This window comes from Mus caroli, unplaced genomic scaffold, assembly GCF_978045245.1.
Source record: "Mus caroli unplaced genomic scaffold, Mus_caroli_1 scaffold_5, whole genome shotgun sequence".
Taxonomy (NCBI): Eukaryota; Metazoa; Chordata; class Mammalia; order Rodentia; family Muridae; genus Mus; species Mus caroli.
Window position 1 is genome coordinate 88,228,441 of NW_028227260.1, and position 27,689 is coordinate 88,256,129.

At 35.1% G+C, this 27,689-nt stretch overlaps 1 protein-coding gene across 1 annotated transcript; it reads right to left on the reverse strand.

Moving 5' to 3' along the window:
- Tmem47 (transmembrane protein 47) lies at window positions 1-27,477 on the reverse strand. The gene is made up of 3 exons (XM_021153686.3): window positions 26,969-27,477; window positions 13,529-13,669; window positions 1-3,499 (listed from the first exon to the last, which is right to left on the reverse strand). Exons 1-3 carry the CDS (start codon window positions 27,192-27,194, stop codon window positions 3,321-3,323), a joined length of 546 nt encoding a protein of 181 aa, XP_021009345.1. The 5' UTR covers window positions 27,195-27,477; the 3' UTR covers window positions 1-3,320.
- Window positions 27,478-27,689: the final 212 nt, after the last annotated feature.

The window sequence follows — 27,689 nt, forward strand, 5'->3', positions numbered from 1 at the left end:
AATATAGAAAATGAACTCATGATATGCAATCTAGAAATTTTTCTCTAATAGGTTTACACAAAAAAGAAGACACAAAGTGAGAGCACTGTTAGTGAAACCACTTTTTTTTTTTTAATTTTTTCCACATAGATAACTTTAGGTCAACTACAAAAATCATTAAATGAAGAACAGATAATGAGACTGCACACTCAAGCATCACTGGAGTGACAAACAGATTTCCCCAGATGACTTCTACGTGAAAATAAAATAAAATAAAATAAAATAAAATAAAACAAAAAGAACCAGGATAACATAAACTCATATTTAAGTAGTAAACATGTCAGATATTTAAAAATAATAAATAGAGAATAGCAGGAAAGAAACTAATATCATAAAACAGCATGGAATATATTTTATTTTCTTTAAGACAGATGAAATTTCTAGGCACAGTTTTAGGCATTAAGGAGGAAACAGAGGCATAGGTTAGTGTGCGCTGCTCTGTACAAAAATACAGTCTGAATAAATTACATTGCTAGCCATACAATTAGACAATCACTTACCAGTCAGTTCACTGCATGTTTAATAATATACAGGTACATGCTAATCCATATATATCATTTATATTTCAAACACATAAGTCTCTCTATATTTGTCTTTAAAATTTACATGTTGACCTTACAAAAAGCTAAATACTTGTGCAAGAAATCTGAATAGCTAGCCCTGCTGAATACTGTTAGGGTTTCTGTGTGTGTATATCATCTCTCTAAGTTAACCATGGATGGGTTCATGACTAACAACTCTGTTTAAGAAAACACCAATCCAACCTAAAGCTAGAAGAAATGATGCTACTATAGCTGAAATTATCACTTGTGTTTATTTAGATAGACACAATATTCCTTTGGACAAGAAAAAATGATTTCCCCACTGTACTAAGCTTTCTTAGTAATGAAAAAGTTCCAAATATGGTAAAAATGTAGTTTAGGGCTCCTTAACTGGGAAGGGAGAAAATTGCAGAAGGAATCTATTTTTTCAGTAGATTACAAATATCTGTGCTTCAACCTGTAACATAGCCTATCACTTTTTGGCTTGCCATGTGGACAGAGAATGGAACCTCTATAATATTCTTGATGTTGGTCTAATTGCACACTGTATCCTTCAACAAGCCTCACTGATGCCAGCACCAAAGTTTTGATCTCCTCTTATTCAAGAATAAAGAGATCCTCTCACAAGAGGCTGTGGTCTGTAGCTGAAATCCCTATCCAAATATCACATTCCTCATTCTGTTCTCACAATATGCAATGAAGTTTATAAGAGAACCTATCCCAGATTTTGATTTTAAGAAAGCGGCTTCAAAATATTCTATAATATTAAAACCTTTCTGGAAATTTTCCATTCAGTTCCTTATGATTCTTGATAGAATCATACATTTTCATAAAGTTTGATCTCTAAGATGCATTTAATAATGTTTGTCTATCACCACTAAAATAAGAATGAATAAGGTATTCATATTTACTTTGATTCCATAGTAAATTCACAATTTATTTTGACATTTGAATAAAACATTTTCAGGTCAGGGAAAGACAGTTGTTCTTGGCAACCATTCTTAAGATAAGCTGAAAGCAGAAATCTGCTCTGGGAGGTAAAGCAAATTATTAAATACTATTGACACAGTCTTGTTCTTAGTAGATTGTATAATATATTAGTAAATAGATGCATTTTTAATGTTTTCTTCCCCAATGTTTCTGTCTTCAAGGGGGTCAAATGAGAGCAAACTTGCTTTAATGTCTTTGTTAACAAAAATAATCATTTATAACTTTCCTATCAGAATTGTATATTTTATATAAAAATAGGTTTATACTTAAACTATCCAGATTTGTATAATAAACAGAATTAACACAAGTTTGCAGTAAAGATCAACTGCAAACTTATTCCTTATTGTTGATGTTTTCTTCCCTTGGAACAGTCAGTGAATAATTTCCCTAACATAAATTCATCATACTTGTGTGCACAAATCAGTTAGCCCATCATTTAACTTCAGAGGACCAGGTAACAACGGAATACTACTCGTCTACTGAGACTTTTAGACATTTATAGAAATCTATCACTATTCCTTTATTTTAAAATGAAGACATTTAAAATACTTGCAAAAATAGCAGCCTTGTATTTTAATGAATTTTACACAAAGTGATCATTCTAATTCCTACTCTCTTTTGAACTACAATACTTATAAAAGAATCATTAAATTTCAGATTAACAACATTTCAATTTTACTTCTTAGGCAAGTCTATTAATACTTTCCAATGAATCAGTAGAGAACACAGAGCAAAAGCTTTAAGGTATATGAACTTTTGTATGGTAAGTAACTGTGAATACTGAGTCTGTTGATGCATACAAGGTTAGTGTTCAAATTGCTTCACTAGAGCAAGTATTGATTATATGAATGATAGGTACATGTATGTGGACTATTAATGAGCAACTTATTACCAGTATGGTAATGGCTTGTGGTGTAGAAGAATAAGCTTGTTACATATGGACAATTGTTTGCTGCAAAATTTTTAAAGGATTTTAAGGGTACAAAAGCAACTCATGCACATTTCTTTCTGATTGCCCCAGGGGAAAGCAGACACCTTCAATTTTCTAACTGCAGAATGAAAAACACATGTCTCCAAACATTGACTTCCTTCCCAAGAGATGATAATTGCTAAAGTATAATTTGCTATTAAAAAGAACAGCGTTAAAGGTAGGATTAAATGGCTATATCTAGGATTCTCATTAGATGCCCAAATGGCAGTTTCGAATTCCAAAGCAAAGTAACCAATAACCAATATAGCCACTGTGCAGTATAAACAGGTGATAAGGGCTCCAACAGAAGAAATGTTGTCAGAGCAATGGAACTTTTACATGTTGCTTAGGCAGCTGTTTCCCTGCAGGCAATAAGAGACTCTGGCAATTCTCATTCCAACTAGCTTCTCAAAATGGTTGCTGTCATACAGATCCTTCACATGTCAAGAGAAATGGCATAAGCATATTGGAAGTTTGCAGCATATGCCTATATCTAATCAGCATTCTTAATTTGTGCAGGTCCCTAAAATGGATATAAAAGCTGGTTATGATGTTGACACCCAAAGGCAAGGATATTAAATCAACTGAGCAAACTGCTTGAGGCTCCATAAGTGTTTTAGAAAATAGTGTTAGAAAAGATGTCAACACAAATCTTTTGTTGGATGGTTAGTTTCTCTTTTTCATGTGGTGTGTGTGTGTGTGTTTGTGTGTAATGTGGTGTGTGTAGTGTATGCTTTTTTTGTGTGTATGTATATGTGTGTTTGTTTTCAGACTTGATTTTAGTAGTAGTCTTCATAGTTCTTAGGGTTCAGGCAATAAAGAATGGCACCCCCAAATGAAAATATAGTTGCACCCCAGGCCAGGCCATAACCCCAATTGAACTCGTGGTAAATTTTCAAGCTCACAGTTTCAATGAACTTGATTGGATAAAGAACCAGGCTGCAGACCTGCAAAACAACTGGAAAAAGAAAAAGCAAACAAAATTATGATGTTATTTTATAGCAAATAAAACAGCAAAACAGTGAGTTAATTTTTAATACAATAAGTATAAGCCAAAAAATTAAAGCACTTCTAATTCTAAATATTGTCTTTTAAAATATTAACAGCTTTATTTACTTAAGTACTCATTGCCCTATTAATAACTTGTAGTTGATATTAGCAAAAATGAAATTATTAAAAAATTAATTCATGAATATACAAAGTGATTCTTGCTCTGCAAACACATGTACACTTATCACTAATGACAGTACTATTTACACTAAAGTATTTCATATAATATCTATAGAGTTAATAAGAGTGGCCTCCATGCAGACTTAAGCCCTCATTATTTATTTTTGAATTTAGGGAACTGAAGAATTCAACATTTTTAGTGATAAAGCTGAGCAACCTATAACAACCTATAACTTAATGATGTTCACAACCATCTGACTCAGCCAATATTCTAGAAAGACTAATCTTAATGTCTTTTTTTCTATTACTCTAATGAGAAACTACTTTCACTTTTTCCTCTCACAGTCCACACCATTCATCTTTAAGAGACTCAAAAGTCATCTTTGCCACAAAGCCACAACTAATTATATCCTTTTAGTATATCTTACACATATTTGCATACACATATATTTCCCACAGGTACTCAAAAAAGAATTAATGAAGGAATGAGGAATAGAGATCCAAAAAAAAAAAAAAGAAAAAAAAAGATAGGACGAGAAGACTACTATAGCAGAGACAAACTTTAGATCTTAATTCTTAGTTGGCTCTTAGTTCTAACTCAGGAATGAAAGAGAACTACGATGAGTCATATTTAATAAAAGAAAACAACCCATTAATCAGTAAGGGAAGGAAGGGGAAGGTTTCTTTTAACTATCTAAAACTAGAGTGTCATATATCCTGTGGGTATTTTTATATGAGAGTCACTATACTGTGTGTTACACGGAAGATGAAGTCACCTATTTAAAATATGTAGCTTCCTATTGGATCAACTATTATATAATTTAATTAGAATGTATGAGCTATACTTTCCATACTTGCCTATTATGTTAGCTTTAACATGCAAGAAAGGTGATTGTTTTCCATTTAAAATCCAGGTAAAGATATACATAAAATGGGGCTGAAAATTACTCAGCCATGCTCATTCAGGTATATGCTATTCACATTACAATGGCAAAGCTATAGTTACAAAAGAAACCCAGTATCTCTAAACCCTAAAGTATTTGCTTTTTGTATCTTTAAAAAATTAAAAATAGCCCTGACTTAAGAAACAAAATTTTTGTTAAACATGATTACTGTTTAGTTTTTATTAAAAGATCATAAATTCACAGACAAAAATATGAACAAATACAATAAACTTTGATCCAGTGTATGTACATATGTATGTTGACAAACACACACACACACACACACAGAGAGAGAGAGAGAGAGAGAGAGAGAGAGAGAGGTTTCTTAAATTTAAATAGAACAAAAGGACTTCAGATTTTAAGACCTATCCTCATATGTTCTCAGCACATTCTGAGACTTTTGTGCCTAAACACTTCTGAATTTTGTTAAGAGTCACATTACCTATATGATTAACTCTCCTAGCAAGACTACATTGTAATCATCTACCTTTGGCATAAAACTGAGGAGGTTTTGGTGAAGTTATGATGAAGGGAATAGTACCTCAAAATCAATACTTTCTGTAAGAATAACCAGAAAGCAAAGACTATCTGGATCCAGATAGAATTCCAAATGTAGTTGTTTGGTTGCACAATTCCACTGGGCTTACAACTGCCTGTCATTCTTCCACATTACCTCTGAGAGTAGATAAACAGGAAAAAGGAGAATCTCTTGACACCAAAAATAGAAACCACACCTTCCTTTCGGTTTAAAGTTTTATATCAGTTAAGCCTCTGCCTACAGCACAATTATATAACCTCACTTAATCTATTTCTAACCACTAAGTGGTATAATGTGCACTAATTAAAAAGAAATGGTTAGCTTTCTACCTTGGTGAAAGGGAATGATCATCTTTTAAATGTCATAAAGCTAATGAATCAATTACAAGAAACAAAAACAAAAGAAAAAAAACATTAGATACCTAGCATGTTTTTCCCCCCATTTTAAAGGCTTGTCTTATTACTCTCATTACTAAATCATAGCAAAAGTATCCAGGATACAATTAAAATGGGGGTGTGGATTACATATTTTTTAAATATATCTAATGAATTCATCCATTCAATGAATACTGGCATGTTTCTGAGATATACAGTTTAAAGCATTATTAATCACAAGGGAATCAAAGCTACTATTCTCATTTATGGACAGTTCAATAGTAAATGAGTACAAACTAGAAAGTTGGCCATTTAGTCCATGCCTATGATCCCATTCAGCAACTGAGGAGGCTGAGGCACGAGAATACTGGAGGCCATACTGTACCATACAGAAGCAGTCTGTATCAAAAAACAAACAAACAAAGCATCAAGTCTATCAGTCAGTCTACTCTGAATATAATAGCAAGTACTACTAAGATCCAATAATGACCAGAAAAAGAGCTGAGAGATGCTTTTTACATTCACAAAGGATTTTTTTTTCCTCCTGGGAAGTTGATAGGAGCATATTCATGAATTCTGAATGGAGATACAGGTCAACATAGCAGGACGAGTGTCCAGGGAACAGACAGGGATAAATTCATGATGGAGAAACGGATTAAATAAGGAAGAAGCCAATGCTGCAGGCCTGGTTCAGATAACAAGGTAGGTAAAAAGTTAACCAAATAAACCAAACAAAACCCAAAACAAACCCATCAGGCATCAATTCCTGATTAGGTTTTTAACCTGGAGACCAGAGTTAGGGTTTTGTACTCCAGTGTACATTATAGGTAGCTGCTAGAGGAATTTGAGCAAAGAAGTAATAACCAACTTGAATTTATTCAAAAAGCAAGCAGCCAGTCCCTTGAGTAAGGTACTCACCGAAGCTGCACTAAAGCTTCATTTCAATGTATTTCATTTAGCAAAATCTGAGACCCTATTGTAAAATGTAATGACATAATTTCCTGGTAGAGGGCAAGTGGAAATACAATTCCATTAAGGCTTCAATGGGAAACTTAGTAGAACCGGTTGCTTAGACATTTCTTGTGTTGTAACAAGATGAAAGATTACCCTAAAATGAATTAGCTTTCTGAATTGTGTTATTCTTTCAGGACCCACAGAAAAAAAAATGCATGCAATAGAAAAACTGAAGAAAAATATAAACCTGTAATGACAAACAGTTTTTTCTCTCCATTTTATAAAATATATAGTAAAAGAAAAATGCCTCTTTGCTTTTCAGAAATATCTGCAAGGGGGAAGAAGGACCAACATTTGCAGTACAGGACAATGACATCATGCTGTATTTGTATCTTACCACCAATCAATGAAATATAATATAAAAATAGTGGGCATTGTCTGCTGTATTCTGTGCCCTTCATCCGATACAACATTGGGAAAGTTACAGAGCATTTCAGAATTTTAAATGCTGGAATTTACTTTATTCCCTTCTTTCTCTTTCTCTTTCTCTTTTTCTTTCTTTCTTTCTTTCTTTCTTTCTTTCTTTCTTTCTTTCTTTCTTTCTTTCTCTCTCTCTCTCTCTCTCTCTCTCTCTCTCTCTTTCTTTGTTTCTTTTGCAGATGTGATGAAAAATATGATTATGAAATTGCATGGCTAGACATATGAGAGGAACTTAAAGCTACTAACCTTTGTGTGGATTTTAGTTTTGTTTTATCTGCTTTCTTAGATTTAAGATAAAGTGAACTTGATGTGATGTGTATGCCCAATTGGTCTTGAAGTTATATCAGTCCTCTGACTTCAGCACAGGCTGATCTTGAACTTCTGATTTTCACACCTCTGCCTCCCAAGATCACAGACATGAAACCCACTATTTTGATTTTAGTTTGAATCAGAAGTTTGTCAACAAAAACATTCAACATTTCTTCTAAGAGAATGTTTTTTTTTTAACATTTTAAGAAAAATGTCTTGGGTACTTCCTGTGGTTTGGTTGAGGTATTTGTTTCTGTTACAGAACTTGCTAATGCCCCATCCAGAAACTTTTATCCTTGGCACTCTATCACATAGCAAATAGATTTCCAATTGCTACCACTTGCATTTCTTTGCCTCTAGTAACTCAATTTATTTTGCTCACCTGAAAAATGATGACAAGTTCTGGAAAATTAATGCTGAAGTCCATTAAGCAAAACCAACAGCCTCTACCTCATAAAGCCTCTACCTCATAAAAACTGATGTTTAAATACCCTAGCTTTCCATTGCTTCCAATGAGAGACATCTTGAAGTGTGTGCTTTCTACCAGTTTCGAAACTTGTTCTAATAAGGAAGAAAATCCAGCTGCTTCTGGCTCAGAAAAATGGATTTGAAAATCCTCTCTCTTCTGGCTGTGCTTTGAAGCTCTTTTTACTTTCTAGGTTTCTCACTGTAGTCCTTATTTTAACTCTGCAATAGGATTGTTTGTCCTAGAGTCCATTGTCTTAAGGATTACTTTTGTGGGAACCAAATCAGGAAGAGAAAAGAATACATTCCTACTTCAGAAGTGGAATCAGTACACTTGTATACAAGAACAATTAAAAAGATGAAAAGACAGGGCCTAAGAGATCAGTACTTGTCCATGTATCATCCTGGACAGTGGGGGTAAGGGAGAAAAAGATACAGGTGAAAAATAAAGGTTGGAATGGTAAAGAAACTATTAAGAAAGGAATATCATCTTGATTCTAGAAAAAAGGAAAGGAAAGAATCACATAATTAAGTTAGAAATTACTAATTTAAAATAAAACAGAAAAAAAGGGAAAAAAACAGAAAATAAATAAATAAAACAGAAGACCACATTTAGGCACTGAAATGTGTCATTTGAGAAACAACTGTAGGGGCTGGAGAGATGGCTCAGTGGTTAAGAGCATTGACTGCTCTTCCAGAGATCCTGAGTTCAATTCCCAGCATCAACATGGTGGATGGTAACCATTCATAATGGCATTCAATGTCCTCTTCTGGTGTGTCTAAAGACAGTGTACTCATACATAAGCTAAATAATTATTTTTTACAAAACAAGAAAGTGTGGCCTCAACTAAGGCAATTCTCATGCTGTAAACAAACAAGGGGAAGACTCTGGAGACAACTTAAAGGTAGAAGGTCTTCCAGCTAGGTTCCTAAATATAGCATGTAAAGGAAATTGTAATTTGGATAATAAAAATATTTTTCCTACAAAGGGAATGTTGGGCTATCGATTAATTAAATTTATAACTCAGAAAGTAGTACAAGTATAAAATAAATTAGTGTAAAACACACTAACAGAAGTATAGTAGCATACTGACACATGGAAAGTAACATAGTATCTAAACACCTGTGAGCAGAACATCCATTTAGTTTGTAATCTCAGTTAATTTTTAGTCAAACAGAGATTTAAAATGACTGCCCATTTTCACAATATCTTTTAAGATGATGACAAGAGGTAGCAAACACAAGCTTCTAATCATGGACCAGAGAAAACTCAGAAATGAAAATTAGCTGCAAGATCATGAGGGAAAGAGCCATCACTCCATATAATCACTTACAGGAGGTTTCTTCCAGATATGACAAAAAGGAAGCATCTTTAGTAATATAATGAATTAGTGCAATATCACTCAAATTTTAAATTACAAAACATTAAATATTTTCTTTAATTTGTATTCAAAATCCATGAAGGACAAAAGAAAACACTCATTCTAATTATCAGTAGAGTAAAATAGCAGACACTGAAGATCCAAGGAGACAATCTTTTTGATTTCACTAAGTCATTAGTGAGGGAAGTTGAATGGCAGGTATCAGAATCTCAACACATCTATCACTATCAGCTATCCAAAAAGGATAAAGTCGGCTATAGTTCAGTCAGGTCAGTTGCTTAGTACAAGACAGTTTGTGGTCTTTATGACATTTCAAGCTTCTGACTTCCTAAAGGAGTATTGTTCCTGTGAGATAGAACAACTGCATCTTCAGGATAGACTCTATTGGAGAGATAAAAGAAAGACTACAGTAAATAATTTAGAAAGTAAAAAGAGGTTTCTAGGATAGCCAGAAGAGGGAAAATTTTAGTTTGAAAACTAAATGCAAAGCTGATTTTTTCTGTCTTTTCTTTTTTTCCTTTTCTCTTCTTATCCTTTCTTTCTTTCTTCTTCTTCTTGGATTTTTTTTTTTTTTTAATGTGACAGGTAACCTATAAGATGATTCAGAAATCTTCGTCTTTCATGTAATATAGATACCCTGAATAGAAAACCCTGGCTCTCTATACACAGGCTGGACCTAGCCCCCAACATATGACCTTCAATTAGAGTGCATAAGGGGGTGGGGCTATCCCGAAATTTGTTGCCTGTCTGTGGAATCTGTTCCTCAACTGGGCTGCCTTGGCTGGCCTCAGTGGGAGAGGATGTGCCTAACCCTGCAGAGACTTGATATGCCAGAGTGGTGGTGATACCTGGGAGGGTGTGGGAGGTACTTTACCCTTCTCAGAGGAGAAGTGAAAAAAGGTAAAAAGCTATGTTGAGGAAAGTTAGGTGGGAGTGGGGCGCTGTGATAGGAATTTAAAGTGAATAAATAAATTAATGGAAAAAGAATCCCTGGCCCTCCAACATAGTACTTGGATAACTGGGGATGAGAGGAGCTTAATTAACCATGCTAAATTTAGTTCTTCAACAATAAGGGCTGTTGTATCATAAATAGAATATGCTTAAGTGTGGCACAGACAGGTGTTCAGTTAATTATTACTATTAACAGTATTATTAGAGATAATACCTGGATCTAAATCTTGACTTTTAGAAAGGATAAGAAAGTTTTGGAAACTGAAGCAATGGTTTAAATGAACTGTGATGATGGCTACCTTTAGCTCTGTTAGCAGCTGCTCAAGTTAATTTCAAGCCCACCATGAAGTCAAGAGTTTCAGGAAGAAAGATGATAAAAAAAAAAAAAACCAAAAAACAAGATCTGTTTGGCTGTTTTTAGAATATTTCAAGACAAACAAACAAAAACTTTTAGGGTCAGTTGAAACCTGTTTCTTTCTGAGCCTCAATGAGAAAAAAAAGACGTTATATCACATGAATCAAATACAGTAGTTTCCATGCTTGATTTCCCTCACAACACTATCCACTAAATGTAGTTGTTGTTTACCAGTCATTCAAGGACTATTCTTGAGTATCCATGAATATCAACCAGCACAGAAGACTGGTATGCCTATTTTTTAATACAGGTACTGTTCATCTCAGCAGAAGCAAAGAGACATTTCCTTTGATAGATCTCATTCTCTACATGAAGAGAGACAAATACTGCTTGGTGGTACAAGGCTTGTTGATATTTGATGAAGAAAACATTTTGTTAACAGATCTAATTACAATATTCACAAATGCCAATATAAATAAAACTGAAATGCTCTCAGATATGCATTTAAAGAATGACTGAAATTACAAGTGAGGTAAGCCAACTACTTCAGTACATTTAGTTTCAGTTATGCAGATTTTCCAAGTTTTTATATCATAAATCCATATTAATAATTGATTACTATGTACAATGAAAATGCTTTCCAAAAAAAAATCAATCAAATGTAGTGATTTATTGGCATTTTGTGAAATATAAAATAACAAGTATGTTTAATCTTCCTTATATGAAAAGGTAACATTAAGGTAATGGTTATTTCAAAACAGATTTTCTATAATTATTTTCAAAGAGATAAATATTAAATCTGAGGACATGCACATTTTTAAAGTGTAGCTGTCAGTATAATGCCCATTTTAGGCCTTAGTGCATGGAGTGACACTATATGCATCTTGCTACAGGGTTTCCTCTCATTATTTTAGCATTTACTAATATGTAATAGCTAAAGCTAAATAAAAAACTTTATTTTGGACAAACCTCTTAACTTTATGTTGCTAAATTCTATCATATTTTGTATAATCAGGACTCATTTTCACAAATGTTTCTATATTTGGCAAAATGTATATTTTAAGGATAAAAAAGGGGAAACAAACTCCTAGTTAGTTTTCTACAAATTTCTAGATGGTGCCAGCAATGGACATCTTTACAGTTTTCATTAGGCAGTAACTAAACTGCTAAATGGAATAGTAATTAGGTTTTCACAGTAACATTGAATATTAAAAAAAAATAACTAGAGTATCTCTATGCCCTTCTACAATAAGAAATTTTTATTCTAAAAATGGCTGATAACAATTCTACTTTTTAAAGCCATATAACATAGTGTTTTATGGGGAACAGTTTATTAAAAAAGAGTTCAACTTATTATCTCATTGTTCTATTTTTAAGTCCTATCTTCAAAGACAAACTTACACCTAATTAAAATACCTACATTGTTCTACTCTAAAACAGGAAAAGACCCAATGGTAAATCAATGAACCAAGAAATAAGCCAGCAAATAGTGATACATCTTAAGGGTGCTTTTTATTTGTTACTGTATCATTCCCAACTGAGACTCTTATTACATGTGGCAACAATAATACTATAGTATTACAAACACTTCAAAATATATTATGTAGTCACACTTTTGTTGTCTGCTAAAAGAAGTTTTGTGGTTATACTTCCACCAGTTTTAGAGCTGTCCTAATAAAATGTTTAGTCCATAATAGACATCCCAGAAATAGTTGAATGGATGTATGAGGAAGTCAGTAATGAATGAACTACTTGTTTAAGATTCACTGTCCTCAATTGTAGTCCCAACTCTGCCAGTCACTACTTGATTTTGAGCAGGTCATTTAAGTAAGGGAATAAGACATATTTCTAAATTATTGTTCAGCCCTTTGTATTTTCCCTTTCATGATGTCTGCACTGTGATCAGTCTTCTTTGTTATCAATGGAACACAAGCAGCAGGGGGCAGTAGAACACTTCGGGTTTTGTGTTTAACTCATTCTATCCTTTAAATCCTGAGAAATTTGATCTCTTCCAACTTTAAACAGCTTTTAAAACTCCATCTAACAGACTAGATGGTTCTGTCAGTGTCTTCATTATTGACAGTCACAGGGGCTTATTTTTCAGACTTCAAATCAGATATGATTGACAGGAAATTTTGAAGATACCACAAGGATATTTTAGTTAAGAGTCAAAATGAATAATATATTCAAGGATGTTCTTCTAAATGAAAATTACAACTCACATCAGATAATGAACTGGGCTTGTAACAGTCCACAAGCTTCTCCCCCTTTTGAACACAGCTGTTGGTCTTTTGTTTACATTGTTTGAGATTTCAATTTAAAATATGCTTCACAGAATAATGGCTGTTAAAGTAGTAGACATCCAGCTGCCCTCATACAATTAACTTTGATAGTTCACATTAGCTGTCATGTTTTTTTTTTTTCCATACAAGGGTGCTTATTTTTCAAAATGTGTATGCTTTTAAGAGTATATATTTAAAAAATTTTTTTCCTTGTTTCATTTCAGAATTAAAAAAAAAAAAATACTGCTAGCTATTGCCCTAAGATCACACAGGAGGCTAGGTGTTGAGATAGGGAAGAACTGATCCTTAAAAATTAAAAAATAAAAAATACAAATTTGATAAATACATCTGCTACAATTTCTAAAGCAATAGCCCAGCAGCCCTGTGAAAGGTATTTTTGGTTTTTTTTTTGTTTTTTGTTTTTTTAATTTGGTGTCTTTATTTTTGCATTACTGAGAATTGAATCTAGTCTCCATGCCCTGTCCTAGAGCTTAAGTCATGCTATGTATGCACTCTACTACTAAGCTAAAGAAATTTGCAGCCCAAGAAGTTTTATTTATTCATGCTTTAGTAAGAAGTTTAGAAATTGACAGTGTTCTGTGAAATGCTTAACATGCTAAAAACTGGTACTCAGATAAACCTTCAGCCAAATTACCTTAAAATATAACAAATGCCTTTCAATTTTTATGTAAGGAGCAAACACACACTGATGCATAAGGTGGGAGAATGGTAGAAAGGTTCATGAATCTTTAATGCTGGTTTGAATGTAATGAATATATTTACCTGCTGCAAAAAGCATGACAGCAACAGGTCTGTAGAAGCGTCTTCGTGATCCCACACAGATTGAAATCAAACCCACCAGGAATGCAATGAGAATGATGGCAGCACCGCCCAGGAGTAAAGCCAGAGTAGCGATCTGCCAATCTGAAAAGAAAAAAAAAAAAAAAAAAAGAAAGAAAAGAAAAGGATGTTTTTTAAGCAAAATGACTCCAAAGAATCATCTGAACTCTGCTCAGCACCTTTCACCTTGAAGCACTTCTCGATGTGATTTGTTTTCATGCTAAGCATCCTCTGGGGTTTGAAATGTTTTGTGAAAAAAATTAATATTAATGTCCTTGTTAAGAAATGGTTTCTTTGCTAAGCTCAGAGCAGTTTTTAGGCCAGAGTTTTGCCACAATTCTTACATGGGATCTTCAAATGTTAAATTGAGTGTCCACCTCTATGACCTACTTTTTTTCAATATTAAGATTAAAAATTGCATTTAACTATAAAGTTAACAAATTTTAAGTATAGAAAATAAGGACAAGGATAAATTGTATATAACCACCATTCAGATGTATATTTTAGATATTTTCATCACCAAGAAACTCCCCTTCTGCCTTTTCTTAGTCAATAGCGTTCTTACTACATGAGCTACTGACAAGATCTAGTCCCATGACTAATTTAGTTTAATCTGTTCATAAATGATATTAACAATTCTGTGCCTTTCCTTTAAGTCTCTGAAAATCATCTCATTATTATATGTTTCAAGAAAACAGTTTTTTAAATTCTTTTCCCTCACTGCTAAAACAATTTCCCAGTCAACTCCCATCAGAAAGGTTTGATAGTTTTTTTTTTTTTTTTTCATTTCATGTGTCTGAAATCACCATCACCAAAATGGTTTCTGAAGTAGGGAATTTCAGAGAGTCAGACAAACTCTAAATGATTGCTTAGCTCCTTTCTTTAATCAAGAACATGTAAAGCTATATTGATCACTTAGCATGTTTGATTGAGTGAAAAAAAAAAAAACCCTCACTGATGACAGTTTACCATGTCTTATAAAGATGTAGCCATGGTATAACAGAAAAATGATGAATGTTTCAGTCAATAAAAAGACAGATGAATTTATAAAATACATATAGATCAGGAACTATCACATAAAGGATATAATAGGGATTGACACACTACAGCATAGTAATTTGAATGAAAATCCCAAAATGCCTCTTCTGCTCAATTTAATGTATGCACAGGAAATGCAAATAGATTTTAATCAATTGCTAAACTGCATCTGCAATGCATTCTGCTCAAAGTCCATAACCCATAATACTTTGATGCTTGCCCCTGAAATTATCCTTCAAAGCTTCTCAAGTGCTTAAATATGAGACAGGTTTATGAGAGAAACCCTAAAGTCATTCTTTTTCTATTGATTCTTGAACACCCTGTTCCACATCCTTACCTCCAAAAAGCTCTGGATGTTTCACTAGCTTTCAACTAGAACCTGAACAGTCATCAGAAAAGAAATACATAAAACAGATCCACAGATTTCAAAGTATAAGGAGCAATCACAAGAAAGTAGAGAGCAATTTTAATGCATCTATTTGTAACAAAGCCATATAACTTCAAACAAAAGTGTATCTGGCTTTCAACTAGAAGTTAAAAGGATAGCTATATTATGGCATTTTTATTCTCCAACAGCATGTGGCTTTAAATTTAAAAGCCGAAAGAATAATCCTTGTACTTGGAAGCCTCTAAATTACTTTGGAAAACTTGATATATTGTACATTATTTGACATAATGGAAGCTTGTAAGTTGAAACTTCTGAATTAAAAAAAAAAAATCAGTGCAATTACACCAAAACAATAAATAGAAAAAAAAAAAAAAAGAAAAGAGCAAAATCCATTGTTGCATTCACAGATCAATAAAACACCTGATGTTTAAACAGCTACATCATGGATAATTTTCGTTGGATTATTACTGTTATAAAGTAATTATCACTTTAAGGGAAATTTTAGCTGTCTTCGAATAAAGATAAAACTAAATAGCCACCTCCTTAAAAGTCTCAATACAAACTTACTGTTTTTCCTGCTAAGTTCTTCCATGTTCCTAAAACATAGGTTAAACGGCACTATTTATACTATTTTTACTTTAACTCAAAATCAGACAAGAAATAGTCTTGACCAGTATCATCTAACTTTTTAATAGCTCCAAAGACCCAAGTCACATATTTATTTGCATTTTGTAAAGACAAACTAGGAAAAACACTCAGTAAATTTTCTGAAAAAAAAAAAATCAAATCAATATTTTCAGCCTTGAGGGCATTGGTCTCTGTTGTGCCTGCCTAACTATGACATAGTGCAAAAGTGGCCACACATAACAAGTAAATGAACAGATGCTAATAAAAATATATTACAGAAATGAATGGTGGGCCAACTAGATAGCTCAGCAAGTAAAGGCACATGCTGCCAGGCCTGAGGACCGGAGTTCAATCCCTGAATCACATCTGATTGAAAATACACCTACTCCCCAAGCACACTGGCTATACAAAATTGTGCATACAGAGACACAGAAAAACACACACACACACACAGACACACCCCAAATAAATGTAAAAACATTAAAGAAAAAAGAAAAAAAAGAGGTAGGCTGGTTGGATGGTTTTTACCTTGTCTTGGACTGTTATATGACTATGGTCTATTTCATTTTCAAATGTTATTCTTTTTCTCCTAAGCAAAGCCTAATCAAACAACTGAAATCACATAACAATTAAATGGAATAAATCTGTATTACCAAGTGATACTCATACAAATCTGAAGAAAAAAAAAACAAAATAAGAATTCCTAATTTCACATAAGGTTGAATGTTCTCAAACAATGGTATTTCCTTTCATATAGAAAAAAAAAATGCAAAAATGCAGTAGTAGACACAGGAAAACTACACGATTAAGAGAGACTAGCAACTAGGAAAGGAACATCTTGCAGGCCACGAAAGACATTAAAAAGCAAATAAACAGAGGCACTTCTGGGTTTTCTACTAGATTGCCTGTATTAATTTTTAGTGATGGCTTTATGGCTAATGCAGAACATCTCTCTAGACTCAAAGTCAACAAGGAAAAACAATACCATCGTTACTGTGATACTCTTACCCTTCCTTTTGGTCTGCAACCAGAGTTACAGCTCAAACAGAAAAGCTATTTAATTTTCCAAGAGATACTAGGAATGGGCCATGATTGTCACTGTCCTGGCCAGAAGCCATGGCTTTGAACTGGAAAAGCAAGACTATATTCCTGGTGGAGAGTGCCAAGTTTTTAAATATTGTCATCATGTCCACTGGCAAGGATTCATTCAGGCTGAGTGTTTGCCTAGGACTTAAACTTTACATTCCCAGTCAGATAATACTCAATTCACCAGCATAAACAATGATTATGAAGGGCTACTATAATCAGGGAGGTCCAGTATGCTTTATAAGTGTCTGTTTGAACCTTTGGAGCTAAGAACAGAGCTTTTGCTTTGTGTACCAATAGAAGCCTCGAATCCAAAGGACAAGGCTAAGAGGGGATCTTAAAGTCATGGATAAGTAGTTAACATTTCCCTTTTCTCTTTAGGAACAATACTATGATGTCAAGAATTAAAAACAAAAGTATAAAGGATTTATGTATACTTAGGTCATTAAAGTAACAGGTTGGGGTTTATAATATTTATTTCTCAACCAACATCTAAAAATTGGATTTAGCACAAATGCATGCAAAATCCGAGCAATTATAAAAGGAATTCACTAACAAGTGACCAAAATACTCAGTTTTACCTCAGTAGTATTTTAGTTAAAAAAAGAAAAAAGAAAAAAAAAGTGATACCTTACAGTCAATGTCTGTAAGGTACATTAAAAGATAGTAACATTTGTAATTTTCAGGTCTACTTCTTATAAAAAGAAAGTCATATGTTTTAAGTTTTTACTATCAGTTAATCTCTATATTGATCTTCGTTTTTCTTTCCAGTTAAATACCTCATAGAACTGGGTCAGATAAAGTATAAAACCCTGAGAGTAATAGTTCTGTATTCACTTTACAAATTTCTGTAAATTATGATGTGATACTGTAGTGGAACAGTACATATAAAAAGCAGTTCTATAGAACATCAGTGGCCTATGGCACTGATTTAAACACTGTAGTCTTCTCTTTAATATTAGGGTAGCTGATTGCAAATCTGTACTTCTTTTCCTAAGATCTGAGAGAACAGGTGATAATCAATCTTGATACAATTCTTAACATTCTTAGTGTATAAAATGGGTGAGGGCTCACATGGCCAGATAACATACAAAATGAAATATTGCCATATTACTTATCACATTCCCTCAAGAGTATATGGGCAAAAATGATAAAGGAATACACTGGAGACATTGGAACTGAACTTAGGGAAGCAACAACCTAAAACAACTGTGTACTTTTCCTAACAGAAACAAAAGCAAAAGTAAACAAGCAAAAATGCATACATACTAAGTATTTCCTTCCACAGTAACAGAACAAAAATCAGGAAGCCCCTTGTATTATACTATTAAGTTCAATATTATTAACATGCAGTTCAGGAACTAAATTTGAGTCTTCTTTCAAGGTATTTTTACTCACAAGCATCAGACTTTCCATTGTCTATAAATACATTAGTATTCTACAGAATTGTGCTGACTTATTTTTAGCAGTGTAATACGTGAGACTGGTTAGAAGTTAGTAGTACTTTATGAAAATTCTATAGCCTATGGTACAACTGACCAGCTGGAGAACTGTCTTCACACAGGGAAATTCATAGTCAAAATTCATTAATGATTTCCAAGAAAGGAAAATCTTAATGAGGATACATGTTTATTTTGTTTGCTAAGTTCAATTATATATCTCTCTGAACTTAAAATTGTTCCTATTTCACAAAAGTAGATACAATAAAAAGAAATGCACTTTTATTTTAAAATTATGGTTCTATTGTTTGAATGAACAGTATTTCTCTAAATATAATGTATGATTCAACTTAATGTATTAATATAATATATTGCTATAATAATAAATTATTTACCATTTTCTAAAATTCTCATTGGAAATTGAAATATAAATTTTTACAAACTTGTAAAATCACAATAAAATTTGACTAGTACCCACCTCTATTTTTATCTTTTTGACTAGTACCCACCTCTATTTTATCTTTAATCTTTATCTTTTATCTTTAATCTTTTATCTTTAATAGGAGGAAATTATATTATTTAAAATGAAATGCATAATTTTAGTGAAAGTCACTCAGTAGATCAAATAATAAAAATCATTTTTATTCACTCCTCATAAGCTTTCCCCAAATTCTCCATAATCTACCTAAATAAATTTGAGTACTTTCACCCACTCTTATCTAACAAATGTATCTGACCAATTTAATTTAATTGTAGGATATATTTATAACAAAACTTTTCAATTAAATTATGTTGATGACAACTTTGAAAGATAACTCATTATTGTAAATTCCTTTCTATCATTAGGAACTAAAAACACCAAGGTAATATATTTAAAAAAAAAAATGTTCTCAGTAGCAGGTGAATTCCTCATGTTCAATCATGACAATTTTATTCAAACCCTTAAAGCTGTTATTTACTAGTTTTAAAAAAATAGATATCCATTTTCTTTAACAAAAGGACCTCTTAGCTAGTTCACATAGTTGTATATTAGAAATCTCTGGAAATATAATTTAAAATCTGAGTGCTGTAACATATGGTGTTTCCTCTCAAATAAAACTGTTATATACAGTGCTTAGCAAAGAGCCTTGGTATTAAAGCATGTTTTAGCACTTACAAAGAAAGAAAGCCAACATCATGCCAAATGACTGCTGTATCTTCATGTGCTGTATGAGAAAACTTTCACTGGCATTTGATGATGCTATTAGCTAGCAAGCACTGCTACTTCTCAATAGTAACTACTAAGGAGTATTTGTTCAAAGATTTATTAGGTTTGGTAAACTGAAGGCTTTTTCCATTCAATTCTTAAAAGAGAAACAAAAGAAAAAGAAAGGAAGGAAGGAGGGAGAGAGGAAGAGAAGAGAAGAGAAGAGAAGAGAAGAGAAGAGAAGAGAAGAGAAGAGAAGAGAAGAGAAGAGAAGAGAAGGAGGAGAGAAGGGAAGGGGAGGGGGAGAGAGGGAAAAAGAGAGAGGAGAGGAGAGGAGAGGAGAGGACTCTTGTGGTGGGACAAGCCTTTAATTGCAGCACTCAGGGAAGCAGGCAGATCTCTCTGTTCCAAGCCAGACTAGGCTACAGAGCAAGTTCCAATATAGCCATAGCAACAAAGAGAATCCCTCTCTTGAAAAACAAGCACAGAAAATTGAAAAAGACAAAATACCTGGGTTTCTTTGGAAAAAGCTGGAAGCTGAAAACCCACAGAATGGACACCCTTCTAGCCACTATAAGCTTTGAAAATAACATATAAAACAGCTAATAACATTAAAAAAGAAGGAAGATCTTCAAATAGACACACACATACATTATATAATGCAGGAGTAAATACTTGAGAATAAAACAGATGAGCTAATCTCTCAGAAAGCTCTTTGTTTCTCACTTCCCAGGGTAGAACTTCTACTGCTTCATTTTCAGCAAGTTTTAAACTTATTTCATTAGCTTAAATTGTATCATTTGTTTCACCAACCACTTAGTCTCCCTACATAGTACAGAAGACTTACTGGCTAAGTTCAGATAAGGATCTACCCCTTGCTATTCAATGAATTAGTGAGGTCAACTTAGTGGTGCTTTCTAAGACAGTAAGAAAATGGAGATGGTGCTAGGAATAGTCTCCCAGTATTATTCTCAATAGACTATAGCAATGTTTTGGTGACTATTGGTTTAGAAGTCTTAAATATGGCATCAAGAAATTCTCTTGTTAAAAAAAAAAGTTGAATTTTAGGTTTAGTGCCTGTTTTGATACAAATAATAGAGAATTGAGGAGATTTCATCTTCTATTTTTCCTACATTTTTTTCTAATAGACAAACAGTTTAACAAAAAGACTGTCTATATGCAAAGTTTGTGACACTGTACAGAAATGACTCCTTAAATTATCAGTTTAAACTTCACAACAGTTAGTAATCATGCTGACAAACTAAAATGGTCCACATATGTTTTCCTGGTTCTTTGAGAGATCACAAATGTCCTTCATTCTTGTATATATTTGCACTTTATATGTGGGGTTATATGTTGTTTATGTGGCAAAGATTCCAAAAGAAAAGAAAATCAAGTATTTACTAGTTAGTTTTCCCCAATCCAATATAAATCTAACAGCAAAAGTTAAAGTGCCCTTCTCTAATTTTCAAGAGAGATGATCTAATAATCTGAAGAGTGGTAGATTCATCTGTCAGTGCCGTTGACATGAAATATTTAAACCAATTTCTAATGGGCCTGATTTTTGGTCCTATGAACTCAAAGAGCAAAGATGGCTGTATCTATATGTACCTATCTAGCTCCCCACCCATATTTGCATTTATGTTCTTATGCTCATCTCATCCTACCCAAATAAATTCTAAATTCTTAGAAGTGACCAATCATTGAAGCCATGTATTGGCTAAGGATAGTATTTAGGATACTAGCCACGGGTTATTTATATATGCATTAGAAAAATCAAGTGCAAAAGCTACATAAGTAGTTTTCTTTGCTCTTCAAAGGCAATAAAGATTTTGGAGATGTATAACTAGATTGTGTCAGTTTTTTGAATTAGTGAAATGAGCAAATGTTCATCTCTTATCACAAACTGAGAGCCTGGTAAACTTACGAAAGTCCATAGTATTCTTCGAAACATTACACAGCCATTAATATGACACTGGGAGTAAGTGAGGTATTTGGCCTTTAATATTAGTGAATATCATTGAGAAGTGGAGTCCAACTCTCCATTTAAATCTTAGCTAGCCATGTGGCTAGGTGTAACCAATATAATGTAATAGGAAAGCTAGCTAGAAGACTTCCCAGCTGGTTCACAGAGAAGATAGCTCAATTAAAATTCTCACTTGGTAGGTAACCAGTCTAATTATCCTGAGATCCCCATGCTAAAAAGACTGCCTGCAAGTGCTCTGGAGGCAAGACAAGCCTATCAATCTTTCCCATCAAAGTGCCAAACCCTTGAGCAAAAGGATTTAGAACAGGATCCTACAGAATTAATATCCCAGTCCCTTACTGTAAAAGTCATGCTCAGCTATGACCACAGATATCTGGGTTATGGACAAGTTAGGCTCATTATGCTCTATGTGCATTCCTTACCTTCAGTATTCCACAGTATGCCTATTTTATACAACTAAATGTTGGTAGAGTTAGGTTTTTTGAACTAGTGAAATGAGCAAATGCTCATCTCTTATCACAAATTGAGAGCCTGTAAACTTACGAAAGTCCATAGTATTCTGTGAAACATTACAGACATTAATATGACACTGGAAGTAAGTGAGGTATTTGGCCTTTAATATTATTGACTAAAATGTAGCTACTAAGATAATAGTTCTCTGGCCATGATCTACCAGGGGCTTTATTAAATGCTATGTAACCAATATTTAATTCAGACCAATATTTAATTCTGATACAAAAACAATTATTTCACTATCCAATGTAAAAGGAAATATTACTTGCATTGAAAAATAACATTGAGCTTACTTTTCTAAAGATATAATATGAAAGAAAAACAATATTTCATGTATTTAAACTTCATGACGTGCCATCTGAAGAAGTTAAGAACATTTTCTTTTTTTTTTTTTTCTTTAAATAAGTTTATGAGAGCCAAACTATTTAAATAACTTTATTTGATTCATCCTTTGGTAGATGAGAAAAATACATTACAAAATACATTATACAGAGGACAGCTCACAGTACACGTTACTAAAAACACAATCTACATGCCAGCCCTGGCTGGTGTTAAGTTCAGAAGGAAGCCTTACAGTTTCTATGCTAAGCTGATCAGTGAGTGGCCAAGTTCTGGCCAGAAGGGAGCTGAAGTCCCATGTGTTCTTCATAATAGCACTTTGTCCTACCACTAGATTATGCTATAATTTATCATAGTCCATACAGAAGATTATTGTGGAGACTTATTTTGAAATACCTACAAACACTTTCATTAATAGAAACCAGAAATATTAGCTATTGGTCTCTCTAAACTGTATAATTAATAAACAAAATGAACAAAATCTTGAAATTCATTTCTTTTCAACAGGAAAGATCCTTTGCTTGAGAAAAGTTTTTGTTTGCTTGTTGTGGTTTTGTTGCTTTGCAATGCCAGCATTTGTTTTATTTGCCAGTTTTCACACTCCTATCAAAACCCATTTGTTGCCAATAGACTCCACTAGGGGACTCCCTGGAGACTATAATCTCTCCATGAGTCTGAGCAAAAGAAGGATTCTTCTTGACCACAAATTAAAATATCCTTTAGTGAATTTGAAATCCAAGAAGACCTTAAAGGAAAAAATCATCATGAATAGTTTGATTTAATTCATCCTGGGTTTTCTTTGGTTTATTAGTTAAGGTGCTAGCTAGTGCTGGTACTTTTTCCACCCACTAGTGCATTTTCCCTGATGATGTTCTCATAAAAGAAACTGGAAGGGGGTATACTTGTAGTAAGTAGGCAGCTTGCTATTTGTAAACACATTTATCAGTGTCAACTCATCTCTGGGAGCACCTAAACCTTCCTGGACCAAATCATATTGTGAGATTTTCTGATGAAATTCCATTTCCAAATCAAGGTGTAATCTCAAAATATTCAAAGATGACATGAACCTGAACTTGGAATCACGGTATCTTAGAATTTCTAGGAATTGCAGGTGTTCAGACAGTTCCATTTATCTTAAATTACACCTCAGATAGTTTTAGTCATAAATTCCTTTTAAAGGGAATTTTTATACTGAAGTTAAAAACATGAGCTACATATAAGCACTCTTGAAAGAGCTTTCTGTCAACTGAAAATAATAATATTCACCTGTTTTAGTACATAGTGTCCTGTCATTTCAAAACTACCAATAACTCATGCTACAAGTGTAGCTTATTCTTAGAGAAGTGCACCCATGATGCTATTAATATTCCTTGAAAAGGGTACTATTTGATCAAGTGTTTTGTTGATAGAAAAATGGTTAAAACACGCCCTTGTTATAGGCCCAAATCACTCTTAGTTAAACCTGTTTATTGAGTCACCTATGTTTTCTATTTTGCTGAGTCAAAAAACAGACAGTAAAAAGCCATCTGCTTCATGGGAAGTAGTTACATATTAATTGTTTTTAGCAGAAACATAAAATCATCCTAGGAATTACACAACTTCTTGATATGGAGTTTAGGGAACCTTAATCCTGTATTCTCTTGTAATTGCTATGGCTATGAAACCCTAACTATTGTATCCTAGGGGAAAAGTTATCAAACTAAACAGGAAGCAGTGGTTAAACATTGTAAAATTTTTAAATAGGACTGAAGACATATTAAAATGCTGTACCAATGTCCCGGGTAAAATCATCATTAGAAAAAAATTCTGGAGCAGGCAGCCATGTGATTACTGCATATTCCAAACTTCCCCTACCCAACTATCAGTGACAGCCAATTCTCCCTTTTCCCATTTGTCTTCCTAGAAACCATACAAGCAAAGATAATGCCAGTGCTGTCCTTCATATCGCGAATTGAGACTCTAGTGAAAAGCATTCTGGCTGACTGACAACCAGATTACTGCTTTATACTAGAAGTGCTGACGCAACCTTCAATAAAACAGGACACAAGAGGCATGGCTCTGCACTAGCTTAAAACCACAAAACCAGTTATCAACAGCAAATGAGGCATATTTGGTACCAAAATTCAAATGCAAGTTTGAAATCATGGCTTAGGGGAAAGTTTCAGTACAAACTGGGCCTAAGTAGGGAATGTTGTTTTCAGAAGAAAAACATTCCAGAAATTTTCCTTCTTGAACTAATTAAAACAAAGGTTTTTAATTAAGCCCTGAAGATCCTGGCGAAGTAAAACTGTCCTTGGTGGGTTTTCCCAAAGTAATTGATTTTCCAGAGAGAATGAAGTCAATCTTTAAAAATCTTCAGAAAGACATTTTGCTCCTATCCCTCTGCTACTCTGTACAGCGAACAGACTAAATAAGCTGCCCACCATTGGAACAGACAAGAACAGCATTCCTGAGCTGATCCTAGTGTCCCTCTTTGTCTTAAAACACTGCTTGATAGAAGCTTCAAGCCCATATAACATTTTTAGGAGCACATTTTCTAAGTGGCCATAGCAATTTTCTGTGTTTTGGCCCTTCCCTTCACAACTTTTCTGCTAACACACAAAATCAAGAACTTCCACATAACTTGTAACCAAACCACCTCACTTGTAACCTATCTTGTTATCTTTTAGAGGGGCAGAAAACTATTTTTTTTCAAGCAAATTGAAGCCAAGGAACCCAAGTTGAAGTACAGGGAGATAGAATAAGGGGCCTAGGCTGGGGTACAGGGTGGGGGGTGCTCAGAAAGCGTTCTGGCCTTTGATTTTCCCTTTCCACAGTCCTATGGACACCATATTTGCATTAAGCTTATGTCTCCGTATTTGTCCAGCTGAAATCTTTGGTTTTTTTGTTCTTTTACTTTTTTTTTTTTTGGTCCAGTTACAAATTTCTTTGTAGCTAAAATCAATGGGTATGGAGGCAATTAAGGAAAGATTAGCAAACAAACTGAAGCTGCCTTTCCTCCATTCCCCACATTCCAAGCCAAGAGAAAAGGATAATAGCCTAAAAAGCAAATGGGAGCTGAAGCTGGTTTCTCCAACCTATCTGAAAAGTCTTTATGCAATCAGAGGGCTATTATTTCAGGAGACAGAGTGAAGGGGGCAAAAGATTCACGTTGCTAAGGAGATCTGCTGAAGCTGGCATTCCTACATAAATTTCCATTTCTATTGAAGGAAGAAAGAAAAGATATTTTTTCCAAAGTTTATTTGGATCCCCTGGTTACCAAAGAAAGGCGTTTTGTGGGTTTATTTTATCTTCAGTTGTAAACAACTAATCCTGAAAGAATTAGAAAGCCTGAGTGTTGACCTCCTGCTGCCAACCAGTCCTCTCCTCTATGAATCAATCAACAAAGAAAGCCTTCAATAGGTATTCTGAGGTAACAGCAAAGAAAAAGCCTTTGTAAGCACAAAATTAAATTTCTGGAAGGAATTTAACCAAGTGAACTAATTTCTCCTATAACAAAAAACGTAAGACAAAGAAAAGTCGGATTTTTTTTTTTTGTGGTCTTTGTGCTATTTCAACTTTATTAGAACTTGAAACGTTTCCAGCAAAGCTTAAAAAAAATTGTCTCAGAAAAGACTTGAAACTATCAAGAAGGGATTTAATGAGTTTCTCAGGTCAGTATGTGAGTGTGAGCTTGTGCGTGTGTGTGTGTGTGTGTGTGTGTGTTAGCCCGAGCGCCAGCATTAAAAAAAAAAAGCACCCAGCAGAGCCTTCCTTTTACATTCCTTAATCTGTGCACACACCAGCAGCTGAAGAAACATAATTCAAGTAGGAATAGTTTTCAGCAAGAAATTGGAAGTTGGCAAATTCTTAGGAATGCGACTCTGGAAATGGGGTTAAAAACAAAACAAAACAAAAACAAACAACAACAACAAAAACTGGAGGGTCAGGAAGAGAATAAAGCCACAAAGTCCCTTTGAGCTAGTAGCCACAATGGCTACCGCCTACTCTACCCCGTTTCCCATCCGCACACAATTTTCACTGCTTGCTGAATGAAGCACAACTTTCCAGGCAACTGTGAGTAACTAGCTGAGAGAAAACGGAGTGGAAGAAAGGGGAGTTTCTTACTGTGGGAGTGAAAGAAAGGCAACTCAGAAGCAACAACGGTGTCGCCAAAAAAGGAAAGAAAATTCATCAGTCTCTCCTGACTCTCGGTATCCCTCCCCAAAATTTAAAGGGGAAACACACACACACACACACACACACACAAGAAAATTCACTCGGGAAAAGCCAGCTGTCTTAGTCAGGGTTTCTAGCCAATACACCAGGTAAAGTGAAATAGAATAGGGGGAAATGTGGGCCTTTAGGAAAACTTGAGCAAATTTCTCTTAGAGGGTTGGAACAGAGAACCCACACAGATTTGGAGCGTTTTACCCATTTCTTTTCTAACGGGGGTGTGGAAGGCATTGCGTCTTTTACACAGCCACATGGTTCTCGCCCTCAATGATAACAATTGCCCAAAATAGCATACGTGTTACTCGAAAACTGGAGGGATAAGCAAGGGAGGAGTAGAGGGCGTAGGAGGTCTCTGGAGTCTTGCCTACCCGGACCCCTTCGAGAGAGGGGCACAAGCAAGAGGGTCCTGGGGTCCAAGGGCCGAGAAGGTAGGGCAAGGAGGAAGGGAGGGGAGCGAAGGAAAGTGGGGGAGGTGGCTCCCAGAAAGGCGGTGGCAGCAGAGGAGCCCTGGATGGCCACGCGGGAGCAAGGGGCGCGGCACCGGGGGTGGGGTGGGGGCGCTCACCGCTGCCGAGAGTGGACTCGCAATGCCAGATATCCAGGTTGGCGGGTTTCCGGCAGGACTCCCACAGGGACAGGTAGTACTGGTGGTCCGCGGTGACCCAGGCCGGGCTCAGAACAGCTCCCAGATCCAGACACAGCGCCAAGAAGATGCACACCAGCCCGACCAGCTTGAGCGGGGTCAGCACCGACACTCGCACCTCTTCCATGCCGCTGCCAGCCGAAGCCATACCCGGGCGCCGCTGCCGCCCTTCCCGACGCAAATGAGGACGCCAGGAGGGTCCGAAGAGCCTGGAGCGGGACCTCCCGAACGGAAAAGCGGCGGTACACCGCGCCAAGAAGTCGTACCTTGGGTCTCAGGTTAAGCACACCGAGTGCTCAACGGGACTTGCCTAGCTGGGACGCCTGGCCCTAAGGAGGTCGTCCGCTGCTGCAGCGACAGCAAACGCACAGAGAATCTTCAGCAAGCGATCTGCCCGCGCCCGCGCCCGCTCCTCCCTGGCGCGGCCAACCTGGCTCCGCCCTAGCCCCGCCCCAGGCTGCGGGAGGCGGCGCCTTAGGAGAGAGACTGAGGGTCTGCACCCAGACGGCGGAAGGCTCTGGCTCCCGCCGGTCTCGCCACTAATCCCGTGGTCACTGCGCGCAGCAATTCTTCTCTGCAGCCAGCTGGACCACGGTTGCTCCGGGGTCGCTCCCTCGCCCTGTCTCCAGGTCACGTGGCTTTT

Coding starts and splice junctions, on each gene's coding strand:
- Tmem47 (XM_021153686.3), bottom strand. CDS start 27,194: ATGGCTTCGGCTGGCAGCGGCATGGAAGAGGTGCGAGTGTCGGTGCTG. Junction 13,670..26,968: donor CGAGTCCACTCTCGGCAGCG/GTGAGCGCCCCC, acceptor TTTTCTTTTCAG/ATTGGCAGATCGCTACTCTG. Junction 3,500..13,528: donor TGTCATGCTTTTTGCAGCAG/GTAAATATATTC, acceptor TTCTTTTTCCAG/TTGTTTTGCAGGTCTGCAGC.